Source organism: Macaca nemestrina, chromosome 4, assembly GCF_043159975.1.
Source record: "Macaca nemestrina isolate mMacNem1 chromosome 4, mMacNem.hap1, whole genome shotgun sequence".
Taxonomy (NCBI): Eukaryota; Metazoa; Chordata; class Mammalia; order Primates; family Cercopithecidae; genus Macaca; species Macaca nemestrina.
This window is the reverse complement of record NC_092128.1, coordinates 94,503,471-94,517,735: the sequence shown is the minus strand read 5'-3', so window position 1 is coordinate 94,517,735 and position 14,265 is coordinate 94,503,471. Positions and strand designations below refer to the sequence as shown.

Below are 14,265 nucleotides of genomic sequence, written 5' to 3'. Positions count from 1 at the left end.
CAAAGGACATTATTTGTATTAGAACATGTAAATAATCCTGTAATGTTGCTGTTCCATTATTTCCACCTGCGAAGACATCTTGGTATACCTTTTATTTGCCTCTTATGATTACTCCAACCAAAGCACATATCACATTGAATAAAAATAATCTGTTTACTGCTGGCCGGGCAGGCACTTTGGGAGGCCAAGATGGGTGGATCATTGAGGCCAGGAGTTTAAGACCAGCCTGGTCAACATGGCAAAACTCTGTCTCTACCAAAAATACAAAAATTAGCTGGGCATGGTGGCAGATGCCAGTAATCCCAGCTACTCAGGAGGCTGAGGCAGGAGAATTACTTGAACCTGGGAGGCAGAGGCTCCAGTGGCTGAGATCATGGCCCTGCATTCCAGCCTCAGCAACTAAGCAAGACTGCCTCAAAAAAAAAAAAAAAAAAAAAAAAAAAAAAAAAAAATCATCTGTTTACTGCTAGTGTCTGCATTACACTCTAAGATCCTTAAGGTTTGAAATTTTAGTTTGTCACTTCATCTCCAGAAAGTAGCACAGTATCTGAATATAGCAGACATTCAGTAAATATTTGATAAATGAATGAATGCCAACATCTGTACTCTACAGAATATGTTTTTAAGAACATTTAAAGATAGTTACCTTCCCTAGGTGCAAACAATTAAATATTACAAAATCCAAATGAGGAAAATAACACATGCTCCTGAAAACCGCAAAAGTAGATCAGGAACAAAAGTCTTATTATGGTCTTCAACAAAAATGAGTCTCATAACAAATGGGTCAATTTTCCCTAAGTTAACTTAAAAAGTTTACATTATTCCAATAAAAATATAATTTTTTTCCTTGAGACCAAACAAGTTAATTATAAAGATGTTTTAGAAGAATGACAACCAAGAATAGCCATGAAAGCTGATTTAAAAAATAGCAATGAGGGCCAGGTGCAGTGGCTCACACTTGTAATCCCAGAACTTTGGGAGGTTGAGGCAGGTGGATCACTTGAGGTCAAGAGTTTGAGACAGGCCTGGCCAAAATGACGAAACCCCATCTCTACTAAAAATACAAAAATTAGCCAGGCGTGGTGGCATATGACTGTAGTACCAGCTACTTGGGAGGCTGAGGCACGAGAATCACTTGAACCTGGGAGGCAGAGGCTGCAGTGAGCTGAAATTGTGCCACTGCACTCCAGCCTGGGACTTCAGACTTTGTTATTTTGTTTTGTTTTTTAAACAAAACAAAACAGCAGTGAAGAAGGAACAAGCCCTGTAAGTATTAAAAAGATACTATAAAGCCTATTTTAGTTAAATGAGTGCAGCACTGGAACATGAATAAACAACCCAATGGAACAGAAAAACTAAAACTATACCCCTGTACAAATAAAATTTTCTGCCTGAACACACTGATCAATCTTACTGTGACAATCAAACACCACGATCCCCCTCATATGACACAATTATATGTGCAAAGTATCATGCATAAAATATACTGCCTGTAAAAACCGAATGTAAATTTAATTAACCTCTGTATCTACCACCTTTTTCAATTGGGGAAAAGAGAACTATGAAATAATACCATAAGGATGCAATCAGCCAGCTCCAAAGTATGGAAAATGAAAATTTTTTTTTCACACAATACATGGCATGGAGAAAAAGAGTTCTGGGGGAACTTTATAGCTCAAGAGAGATTAAGAGATATATTAACCCAATACAGGTAGATCTTGTTGACATACTAATTTGAAAAAAGCAACCATTTAAAAATATATTTAAGACAATTAGGGAAATTTAAATACAATATTACAATTTGTTAATTTTATACGGTGTGATAACTGCATAACATATGTTGTAAACTAGACCTAAAGCAAGCAGAAGGACAGAAATAATAAAGATTAGAAAGTAAGAAAATAGACAACAGAAAAACAAGAGAGAAAAATCAATAAAACCAAAAGCTAGGTATTTTAAAAAAATGTACAAACTGGATAAAACTTACTTGGACTAACCAAGAAAAAAAGAGAGAAGACTGAAACTGCTACAATCTGAAATGAAAAATGGGACACTACTGAACTCAGAGAAATAAAAAGAATTATAAAGAAAATATGTACAACTGTATGCCAACAAGCTAGATAACTTAAATGGAATAGACCAACTTTTAGACACAAACTACCAAAATCGGCATTACTGTACTTCAGCAGAGGCTGAGGGCCATCTGTTGGGGGTATTACTGGAGGGATTCTGTTTTTTGTTTGTTTGTTTTGTTTTTTTGAGATGGAGTCTCGCTCTGTCGCCCGGGCTGGAGTGCCGTGGCCGGATCTCAGCTCACTGCAAGCTCCGCCTCCCGGGTTCACGCCATTCTCCTGCCTCAGCCTCCCGAGTAGCTGGGATTACAGGTGCCCGCCACCTCGCCCGGCTAGTTTTTTTTGTATTTTTTAGTAGAGACGGGCTTTCACCGTGTTAGCCAGGATGGTCTCGATCTCCTGACCTCGTGATCCGCCCGTCTCGGCCTCCCAAAGTGCTGGGATTACAGGCTTGAGCCACCGCGCCCGGCACTGGAGGGATTCTGAAGGATGGGAATGGTGTATTAATTATCCTCTAATAACTCTCTCAACTACATGGTTCCATGAATTTATATTCTTCTCCATTTGTGGTATGGTATCTGTAATGTGCTGACTACAGAGCCTTGACTTGTTTTGCAGCTGTGTGTGATCACAAAATGTAGATAAAGGTAATCCCATTCCCAGCACTAATAACTGACTCAGATCACAGAAGCAGATACTATACAAGTCAAGATTCTTATAATTTGAACTTGCTTATTACTCAATTTATAAATCTTGCTTGTTCAAATTTCTAAATTATTAATTTCATTTTAAATGCCACAATCCTTGAATCCATGAGTAGCTACCCATATTAAACAGGGACTGTGTATTTACATTCACTTTTATTATACAATTATACATATACCTAGCAGCATGCCTAGCAAGGCATGATTACTTGCAGATTATTATTATTTTTATTTATTTTTTATTTTTTTGAGACAAAGTCTCATTCTGTCACCCAGGCTGAAATGCAGTGGCACAATCTCAGCTCACTGCAATCTCTGCCTCCCAGGTTCAAGTGATTCTCCTGCCTCAGATTCCCAAGTAGCTGGGACTACAGGCACCTGCCACCACGCCCAGCTAATTTTTTTGTATTGTTAGTACAGACAGGGTTTTACCATGTTGGGCAGGCTGGTCCTGAACTCCTGACCTCAGTTGATCTGCCCACCTCGGCCTCCCAAAATGCTGGGATTACAGGTGTGAGCCACCACACCCAGCCAGATTACATCTTAGAGTAGGCAGACTTCTAAGATTACCCCAGGACCCCAATCTTCTGTTATTCATAACTTTACATAATTCTTTCCTCTTGGACCTACAGAATTGCTTCTAACAGAGAGAATACTATCAAAAACTATGGGATATCACTTTTACGATTTTGTTATAAAAAACTGTCACTTCTGTCTTAGTGAACAGAGTCCACTGCCTTCTCTGCATATACATTTCAATGAAACATGCTGCCATGATGGAAACAGGGCAAAGGATTGAGGGCAACCTCTGGCCAACAACTAGAGAAGAACTGAGGTCCTCATTCTAACAAACTGAAAGAAACAGAATCCTACGAACAAACGTGAGGTTAGAGGCATAGCCATCTCCAGTCAAGCTTTAAGATGACTATAGCCCAGCCAACATCTTAACTGCAACCTTAAATTCACTGAAGCAGAAATCCCAAATAAGCTGTGTCCAGATTCCTGACTCACAAAACTATAATATAAGTTTTAAGTTTGAGCTAAATTTCAGGATAACTTGGTACAAGGTAATTTTTCTATCAAATCTGAAAGAGCAAGGGTTCTGGATGTGCACTTTTGGTGAATCTGTAACCTCTAATGCAGCATTTCTGGTATTTTTCTATCTAATAGCAAGAAATCTTTATCATAGCCTTTTCAAAACTGTAAACCATAGTCAACCTTCTTTGTTATACCCTTCCACAGAGATAATCAGGAAGTGTAACACAAAGTTTTATAATCCCACAAAAGTTGTCTGGAATGCTTTTTACTACTACCCAAGAAGTGTGGCAAAGCTCCTTAATATCACTTCTAAGATGTGTTTTTTTAAAATGATTTCATGGGACACTAGAAGGTATTGTACAATATTTCTGTAGTCAAATAAGTTAAGGAACTACTGAGTTTAACAAAATTATATGTATTCTTTCATTGTAATCCTAACTCAAAATAGCATAAGAACTTCCAGAGCCTGATCATTATACTCTTATAGACTCATCTGCTGTCATATTTATCCTCTTTATATCTAGTCATACTGAATTGCCCCTTTCTTTGCAGAATTAAAATTCAGCTTCCCCCAAAGTACTTTTTTTAGGGGCTTCATTTTTTTTAAATCTTTATGGGTACACTATGAAGTACATGAGATATTTTAATACAAGCATATAATGTGTAAAAATCAAATCAGGGTAAATGGAGTACCCCCAAAGTACTTGCTAATTACTCAACTTATAGATGTTAATTATTTACTTGTTCACATTTCTAAATTATTAATTTCATTCTCAACGCCACAATCCTTGTAATCCTAGGACCTGGTTCAATTCCTGTCACAGAAATAGCTACTCAAAATATGCTGGCTGAATACATATGTGAATGACAAAGATACAGTTAGGTACTTATAAAAAACTAAGTTATAATAAAACATTTAATTTTACTCTAATATGATCTTGAAACACATGGTAAATAATATTCTGCCCTAATTGTTAGATTATTTATATAATCTGTGTGACAAACATACAACCCAGCAGAGTAACACTGGTGTAGTAATTAAGTGGTGTAAGTAGGGTACCTGAATTTTTTCCAATACTTCATTTATTGCAAATGTTAATTTGGATTTTCAGAAAAACTGGAGGACACTTTCAGTCAGATATCTAAGTTTATATTACTGCATGTGTTTCAAACCAGTAAATGTCAAAAAGGTCACATACCAAATGAAACTGATCCACTTTCGGGATTCCATCTTTATTTATCTCAAACTCCTGATTTTGAACAGAAAGCTGTGAAAGAAAGTAAGAATGAATAAATGTCCAATGTATTAATATACTGATCTATAGAAGAGTTAACTCTGGAACTTCAGATCCTGGTGACTAGAAAAGAGTTCACTTAAAGAAAGCACATTAACTCTCTTACGGGTAAAAGCACTTTCATTGTAACTACATGTTCACAAGCAACCAAATGGTTCCTGGGGCTCCTAAAGTACCGATCAGAGGTGATGTACACACTATGAACACTTTAATATTTCTTCACCTTATAAGAAAATGTGTTAAAGCGTGGTAGCCTATATATCATGTTAGCCTCACCAATACTCAAAAATTAGGTACAAAGAAAATAAATCAGGCAAGTTTCTTTCTACCATAATATCTAACCTGTGTTCGAGAAATATAAGCTAAACTTTAAAAAAAGCTTCAGAGATAAGAGGGATGCAAGAAATAAATTAATTAAATTTAACTTAAAAACATGGAGAATTTTTCACATACACAAAGGTACTCTGAGTCCCACATATTCATCCCCTAGCCCTAACAACCATCAGCCAATGACTACTCTTACCCTATGAACAAATCCATATATATTATCTTTGAGGCAAATCCTATGCATGTCATAATTTCACCTATAAACATGTTAGTACATATCTCTAAGAGACAATCTTATTTTTACACATATCATAAGAAAAATACTTTTATACAAAATACCTAGCTTTCAAAATTTGAGTAATCTCGTATCAAATTAGTTTACCTTTTTAGTTTATTTAAATCCAAATCCAAATAAGTTCCACCCATTGCAATTAAAAAATGAGCAGAAGGGCTTTTGGTATCTTCCTGTTCCTCTCCATTAATTACAATTATAAAACCTGAAAATACCAGAAAATATAACCAAAGGAAAACATTGAACGGTTTAAAAAAGGAAGAAAAACTAGTTGAAGACCCCAGGATTAGAGGAACAACATAGTAACAGGTTGTCTTATAACCCTCCCAATTGAAAAAAAAAAAAAAAGTGATCCAGATCTGATGTTTCCCAACTCCTAAGCCTGCAACAGAAAGCAGCCCAGGTAGATTCATTCCTCTCTTGAACTTAATAGGATTGCCATCAACACCACCAGGTGAGGCCAGGAGAAACAGCAAGAAGGTTCAACTGGAAACCTCACTGTCAATAAGCAGCCAGGGGAAGCATTCACCATCCTCAGCAGCAGCACCACCTGAGACACCAACGAGGCCACAGGCACCAACAAAGGGAAACCACACCACAAGCAGCTGGTCCAGTAAATACACTCTGATGCCCATAAGTAGGGAGATCCCACCATAACAAGGGATGGTTCTGGAGGTATTCTGCATCTGTCATAGGAAAGGAGAGATCCTGCCACAACTAGCACCCAGCTCAAGAAGCTTCATCCCATAGACCAGAGTCTGCATTCCCATATTTAGAAGCACTAGGCAGCTCAGTCTTGAAAACTCCCTTTCATTCTTTCAAATACCATCAGCAGGGACCACGGGAGGCCCAACAGTATGCAACAACTCAAGCAGATCAAAATATAACTGAAAAGTTTCTAAAAATTAGATTGTCGTTAAAACCACAGTTCAAAAAGTAGTCCAGGACCTCTGTTTAAACCTAAACAAGGTGACTGCCTGCTAAAATAAAATTTTCAGGAGGACTCAGAATCTACTAAAATATCCAAAATGTCCAGGATAAAATTAAAAATCATTTGTTATACAAAGTACCAGGAAAACCACAACTTCAGCGAGAAACAGCAATCAACACCAAGATGAACCACATAATTACTTGACAAGAACTTTGAAGCAATGGTCATAAAATGCTTCAACAAGCAATTATAATTTCTCTAAGGTAAATAAAAAGAAATCTCAGCAAAGAAAAAAATTATTTAAAAGAATCGCATGAAAGTTAGGGAACTACAAAGTACAATAACCAAAATCTTAAAACTGGATGGAATAAATTGAAAAGTACAGAGATGACAGAAGACAAAATCAGTGAACTTCAGAATAGTTCAACACAATTTACTCAGCCTGATCAGAGAGAAAACATTTCCATTTATTTGTATCCTCTCTTATTTCCTTGAGCAGTGGTTTGTAGTTCTTCTTGAAGAGGTCCTTCACATCCCTTGTTAGCTGTATTCCTAGGCATTTTATTCTCTTTGTAGCAATTGTGAATGGGATAAGCAATTGTGAATGGGAGTTCCCTCATGATTTGGCTCTTTATTATTGGTGTATAGGAATGCTTGTGAGTTCTGCACGTTGATTTTGTATGCTGAGACTTTGCTGAAGTTGCTTATCAGCTAAAGTAGATTTTATGCTGAAATGATACAGTTTTCTAAATATACATTCATGTCATCTGCACACAGACAGACTTTGACTTCCTCTCTTCCTATTTGAATACACTTTATTTCTTTCCCTTGCTTGATTCCCCTGACCAGAACTTCCAATACTATGTTAAATAGGAGTGTGAAAGAGGGCATCCTTGTCTTCTGCCAGTTTTCAAAGGGAATGCTTCTAGTTTTTGCCCATTCAGTATGATATTCACTGTGGGTTTGTCATAAATAGCTCTTAATATTTTGAGATACTTTCCATCAATACCTAGTTTATTGAGAGTTTTTAGCATAAAGGGTGGTGAATTTTATCAAAGACTTTTTCTGCATCTATTGAGATAATCATGTGGTTTTTGTCACTGATTCTGTTTATGTGAGGCATTATGTTTACTGATTTGTTTATGTTGAACCAACCTTGCATCCCAGGGATGAAGCCAACTTGATCATGGTGGATAAGCTTTTTGATGTCCTGCTGAATTCAGTTTGCCAGTATTTTATTGAGAATTTTTGTATCAATGTTCATCAGATTAGCCTGAAATTTCCCTTTTTTGTAGTGTCTCTGCCAGGTTTTGGTACCAGGATGATGCCAGCCTCATAAAATGAGTTAGGGAGGAGTCCCTCTGGAATAGTTTCAGAAAGAATGGTAATGGTACTAGCTCCTCTTTGTACATCTGGTAGAATTTGCCTGTGTATCTGTCTGGTCCTGGACTGTTTTTGGTTGGTAGGCTATTAATTACTGCCTCAATTTCAGAACACATTATTGGTCTATTCGGAGATTCGAACTCTTATTTAGTCTTGGGAGGGTGTACGTGTCCAGGAATTTTTCCATTTCTTCTAGATATTCTAGTTTATTTGCATAGAGGTGTTTATTGTATTCTCTGATGGTAGCTTGGATTTCTGTGGGACAGTGGTGATATCCCCTTTACCATTTTTTATTGTGTCTATTTGATTCTTCTCTCTTTTCTTCTTTATTAGTCTGGCTAGTGGTCTACCTATTTTGTCAATCTTTTCAAAAAACCAGCTCCTGGATTCATTGATTTTTTTAAGGGTTTTTTATGTCTCTTATCTCCTGCAGTTCTGCCCTGATCTTAGTTATTTCTTGTCTTCTGCTAACTTTTGAATCTGTTTGCTGCAGCTTCTGTAGCTCTTTTAATTGTGATGTTAGGGTGTCAATTTTAGATCTTTCCCACTTTCTCCTGCGGGCATTTAGTTCTATAAATTTCCCTCTAAACACTGCTTTAGCTGTGTCCCAGGGATTCTGGTACCTTGTGTCTTTGTTCTTATTAGTTTCAAAGAATTTATTTGTTTCTGCCTTCATTTCATTATGTACCCAGTAGTCATTCAGGAGCAGGTTGTTCAGTTTCCATGTAGTTGTGCAATTTTGAGTGAGTTTCTTAATCCTGAGTTCTAATTTGACTGCACTGTGGTCTGAGAGACTGTTGAGATTTCCATTCTTTTGCATTTGCTGAGGAGTGTTTTATTTCCAATAATGTGGCCAATTTTAAAATAAGTGTGACGTGGTGCCGAAAACAATGTATATGCTGTTGACTTGGGGTGGAGAGTTCTGTAGGTGTCTATTATGTACGCTTGGTCCAGAGCTGAGGTCAAGTCCTGAATATCCTTGTTAATTTTCTGTCTCGTTGATCTGTCTAATATTGACAGTAGGCTGTTAAAATCTCCCACTGTTATTGTGTGGGAGTCTAAGTCTCTTTGTAGGTCTCTAAGAACTTGTTTTATGAATCTTGGTACTCCTGTATTGGGTGCAAATATATTTAGGATAGTTAGCTCTTCTTGTTGCATTGATCCCTTTTCCATTATGTAATGCCCTTCTTTGACTTTTTTGGTCTTTGTTGGTTAAAATTCTGTTTTATCAGAGACTAGGATTGCAACCCCTGCTTTTTTTGTTTTCCATTGTCTTAGTAAATATTCTTCCATCTCTTTATTTTGAGCCTATGTATGTCTTTGTATGTGAGATTGTTCTCCTAAATACAGCACACCGATGGGTCTTGATTCTTTATCCAATTTGCCAGTCTGTGTCTTTTAATTGGGGCATTTAGCCCACTTACATTTAAGGTTCATACTGTTATGTGTGAGACATTCTTAAAAGCACAAAACACGGTGATAAAAGATCAGTGGTTGCCAGCGTTTAAGGATTGGGAGAAGGTTGTGACTACAAAGGGATGGCACACAGGAATTTTCTGGGTTATGGAACTGTTCTGCATCCTGACTGTGGTGGTGGTGATTACACTAATCTACAGGTGTGTTAAAATTCATAGAATGTATACCAAAAAAAAGTCCATTGTACAGGTTAATTTAAAAATAAAAGTTTTTAAAAGACCTTAATCAACAATATGTAAGAGTAGAAAATCAGACAATATATTTACTCACGGAGCTCTTTACTGTCATTTTAAAAGGAAATAAGTGGAATAAAAACTGCTATTACCACGCTTATGGGATATCTTATGAGTCCTCCCAGAAACAAAAAAATACTTGATACATTTACTTTCACCTTTCTGATATAAAGAATAAACAGATTACTGAAGCACTGATGAAAATCATGCCAGTTTATTTCCATGAGGGTGCTGGTTCTATGAAACCAGACAACTTTAAATATACATGCAGGTATAGGGCTAAAGTCATAAGAAGAGTATGGGGGAACCACTCCATAATTCAAATATCTCCACCTGGGCCTGCCCTTGACACACAGGAATTATTAAAATTCAAGGTGAGATTTGGGTGGGGACACAGCTAAACCATATCATTCCACCCCTGGCCCTTCCCAAATCTCATGTCTTCACGTTTCAAAACCAATCATGCCTTCCCAACAGTCCCCCAAAGTCTTTACTCATTTAAGCATTAACTCAGAAGTCCACCGTCCAAAGTCTCATCTGAAATAAAGCAAATCCCTTCTGCCTATGAGCCTGTAAAATCGACAGCAAGTCAGTTACTTCCTCAATACAATGAGGGTACAGGCATTGGGTAAATACACTTGTTCCAAATGGGAGAAACTGGCCAAAACAAAGGGGCTACAGGCCCCAGGCAAGTTCAAAATCCAGCGGGGCAGTCAAATCTTAAAGCTCCAAAATGATCTCCTTTGACTCCATGTTGCACCTCCAGGTCACACTGATGCAAGAGGTGGGCTCCCATGGCTTTGGACAGCTCTGCCCCATGTGGCTTTGCAGGGTACAGTCCTGCTTCCAGCTACTTTCACGGGCTGGCATTGAGTGTCTGTGGCTTCTCTGGGCACACTGTGCGATCTGTCAGTGGATCTAACCTTCTGGGGTCTGGAGGACTGTGGCCCTCTTCTCACAGCTCCACTAGGCAGTGCACCAGTGGGGGCTCTGTGTGGGAGCTCCGACCCCACATTTCCCTTTTACACTGTCTTGGCAGAAGCTCTCCTAAGGGCTCTACCCATGTAGAAAACTTCTACCTGGACATCCAGGCATTTCCATACATCCTCTGAAATCTAGGTGGAAGTTCTCAAACCACCATTCTTGACTTCTGTGCACCTTCAGGCTCAAACCACGTGGAAGCTGCCAAGGTTTGGGGCTTGCACCTTCTAAAGCCACGGCCTGAGCTGTACCTTGGCCCCTTTTAGCCACAAATGGAGCAGCTGGGACACAGGGCACCAGGTCCCAAGGCTGCACACAGCAGGTGGACCCTGGGCCCAGCCTGTGAAACCATTTTTTCCTCCTAGGCCTCTGTGCCTGTGATGGGAGGGGCTGCAACAAAGGTTTCTGACATGCCCTGGAGACGCTTTCCCCATTGTCTTAGTGATTAACATTCAGCTACTTGTTACTTATGCAGATTTCTGCAGCTAGCTTGAATTTCTCCCCAGACACGGGTTTTTCTTTTCTATTGCATCATCAGGTTGCAAATTTTCCTTTTATGCTCTGCTTCCCTTTTAAACATAAGTTCCAATTCCAAACTATATCTTTGTGAATACATAAAACAATGCTTTTAAAAGCACCCAAGTCAGGCCAGGCGCGGTGGCTCAAGCCTGTAATCCCAGCACTTTGGGAGGCTGAGACGGGCGGATCATGAGGTCAGCAGATCAAGACCATCCTGGTTAACACGGTGAAACCTCGTCTCTACTAAAAAAATACAAAAAACTAGCCAGGCGAGGTGGCGAGCGCCTACAGTCCCAGTTACTCGGGAGGCTGAGGCAGGAGAATGGTGTAAACCCGAGAAGCGGAGCTTGCAGTGAGCTGAGATCCAGCCACTGCACCCCAGCCTGGGCGACAGAGCGAAACTCCGTCTCCAAAAAAAAAAAGCACCCAAGTCACCTCTTGAACACTTTGCTGCTTAGAAATTTCTTCCACAAGATGCCCTAAATCATCTCTCTCAAGTTCAAAGTTTCACAAATCTCTAGGGCAGGGGCAAAAAGCAGCGTCTCTTTGCTAAAACATCAAGAGTCATGTTTATTCTAGTTCCAACAAGTTCCTCATCTCCAGCTGAGCCCACCTCAACCTGGACTTCACTGGCCATATTACTATCAGCATTTTGCTCAAAGCCATTCAACAAGTCTCTAGGAAGTTCCAAACTTTCCCACATCTTCCTGTCCTCTTCTGAGCTCTCCATCTGCCCATCACCCAGTTCCAAAGTTGCTTCCACATTTTCAGGTATCTTTACAGCAGCATCCCACTCTCTGTACCAATTTACTGTATTGGTCCATTCTCACACTGCTAACAAAGACATCCCCAAGACCAGGTAATTTATAAAGGAAAGAGGTTTAATTGACTCACAGTTCAGCATGGCTGGGGGGTACTCAGGAAACTTACAATCATGGCAGAAGGGGAAGTAAACACATCCTTCTTCACGTGGCAGCAGCAAGGAGAAGTGCCGAGCAAAAGAGAAAATGCCCCTTATAAAATCATCAGATCTTGTGAGACTTACTCACTACCACGAGAACCTCATGGGGGAAACTGCCCCCATGATTCAATTATCCCCACCTGACCCCACCCTTGAAATGTGGGGATTACAATTCAATGTGAGATTTGGGTGGAGACACAGCCAAACCATATCATCTGGCTTCTTTCTCTTGGCAGAATTATTCTAAGATTCATCCACCTTACTGAGTTATATTTATAGTTCAATCGTTTTATTCCTGAGTAGTATTCCAATGGATAAGAGACATATATAGCAAATTGTTTTTCCATTCATCTGTTTATGGACTTTGAGTTGTTTCTACTTTTCATCTATTACACATAAATTCTTTCGATATTTACATACAAGTCTTTGTGTGGACATATGCTTTCACTTCTCTTGGCTAAATATCTAGGAGTGGAATTGCTGGGTCATAGGGTAGGAATATGTTCAACCTTTTAACAAACTGCCAAATATTTTTCAAAGTGGTTGTTCCCTTTACATTCTCCTGGGCAATATATGTGAGTTCTAGGTACAATACATCTAAGCAACACTTGCTATGGTCTTTTCAATTTTAGGCATTATAGTGAGTAGTATAGTATAGTGGTATCTCATTTTGGCTTTAATCTGTAGTTCCCTGACAATGACAAATGGTGTTTAGAGCATCTTTCACACATGGCTTACATGCCATGTGGACACCTTCTTTGGTAAAGTGCCTGTTTAAATATTTTGCCCATCTCTGAACTGAGCAGTCTTCTTAGTATTAATTGTAGGAGCTCTTGATAATCTGGATATAATATTTTTGTCAGATATATGTTTTTCAAATATTTTCTCCTAGTCTGTAGCTTGCCTTTCATTTTTGTGACAATGTCTTTGGAAGAGCAAAGTTTTCAATTTTGATGAAATCCAAATGATTTTTTTTCTTTTAGAGTTGATGTTTTCTGTGTCCTCTTAAGAAATCTTTGCCAAGTTGAAAGTCAAATAATATTTTATCCTATGTTTTCCTCTATAAGTTTTAGAGACTCAGGTTTTACATTTAGATCTGATATACATTTTGAGTTAATTTTTGTGCATGGTATAAGGAATGAATCAAAATTTATTCTCTACATATGGTATGAGTTGTCCTGTATCATTTTTGTTGAAGAGTCTCCTTTCACTCAGAGAATTGCCTTGGTATCTTTGTCAAAAGTCAGTTATCATGTATGTGTAGTCTATTTATACTGTCTCTATTCTGCTCCATTCATCTGGACATCTAACTTCACAGAAGTATCACTTTTGTTTTTAGAAACAGGGTCCTGCTCTGTAGCCTAGGCTGGAGCACAGTGGAGCAGTCATAGCTTACTGCAGCCTTAAACTCCTGGACTCAAACAATCCTTCTGCCTCAGCCTACCAAGTAGCTAGAACCATAGACACACCACTACACTCAGCTAATTTTTATTTTTTGTAGAGACAGAGGGTTCTCACTGTGTTGCCTAGGCTAGTCTTGAACTCCTGGCCTTAAGCAATCCTCCTGCCTCAGCCTCCCTAAGTGCTGGGATTACAGTCATGAGCCACCTCTCTAGGCCCACACTGTCTTAATTTCCTAGAATCTATTAAGTTATAAAATCAGGTAGTCTGGGTCCTTCAATTTTTTTCTTTTTCAAATATGTTTTGGCTATATCTCAGATCCTCTCCATTTTCATATTAATTGTAAAATCTAATTGTCAATTTCTGAAAAAATAAGCAAAATCTACTATTTGTTGAAATTGCATCAAATCTATAAACCAACCTGAGAACAACTGATCTCCATACAATGTCTTCTAGTCCATGAGCATGGTGTATCTGTACATTTATTTATGTATTCTTGAGGTTCTCTGAACAATGCTTTGTAGTTTTAATAGCGTGCAACTCTTGCACATCTTTTGCTAAATTTACCCCTACAAATTCCATATTTTAACACTTTTGTAAATGATTTTTAAATTTTAATTTCCTGTTATTTGTGGCCTATATAAAAACACAA

General features: G+C 38.4%; 1 protein-coding gene across 2 annotated transcripts in view; it reads right to left on the bottom strand.

The window, feature by feature from the left end:
- The window catches only part of LOC105475697 (serine/threonine kinase 31), a 297,831-nt gene that overhangs the window by 175,562 nt on the left and 108,004 nt on the right, over window positions 1-14,265 (bottom strand). For both annotated transcript variants that reach the window (XM_011731173.3, XM_011731172.3), the window contains exon 23: window positions 5,014-5,082. In XM_011731173.3, coding sequence (XP_011729475.3) covers window positions 5,014-5,082 — 69 coding nt within the window. The remainder of the gene's footprint in view (window positions 1-5,013; window positions 5,083-14,265) is intronic.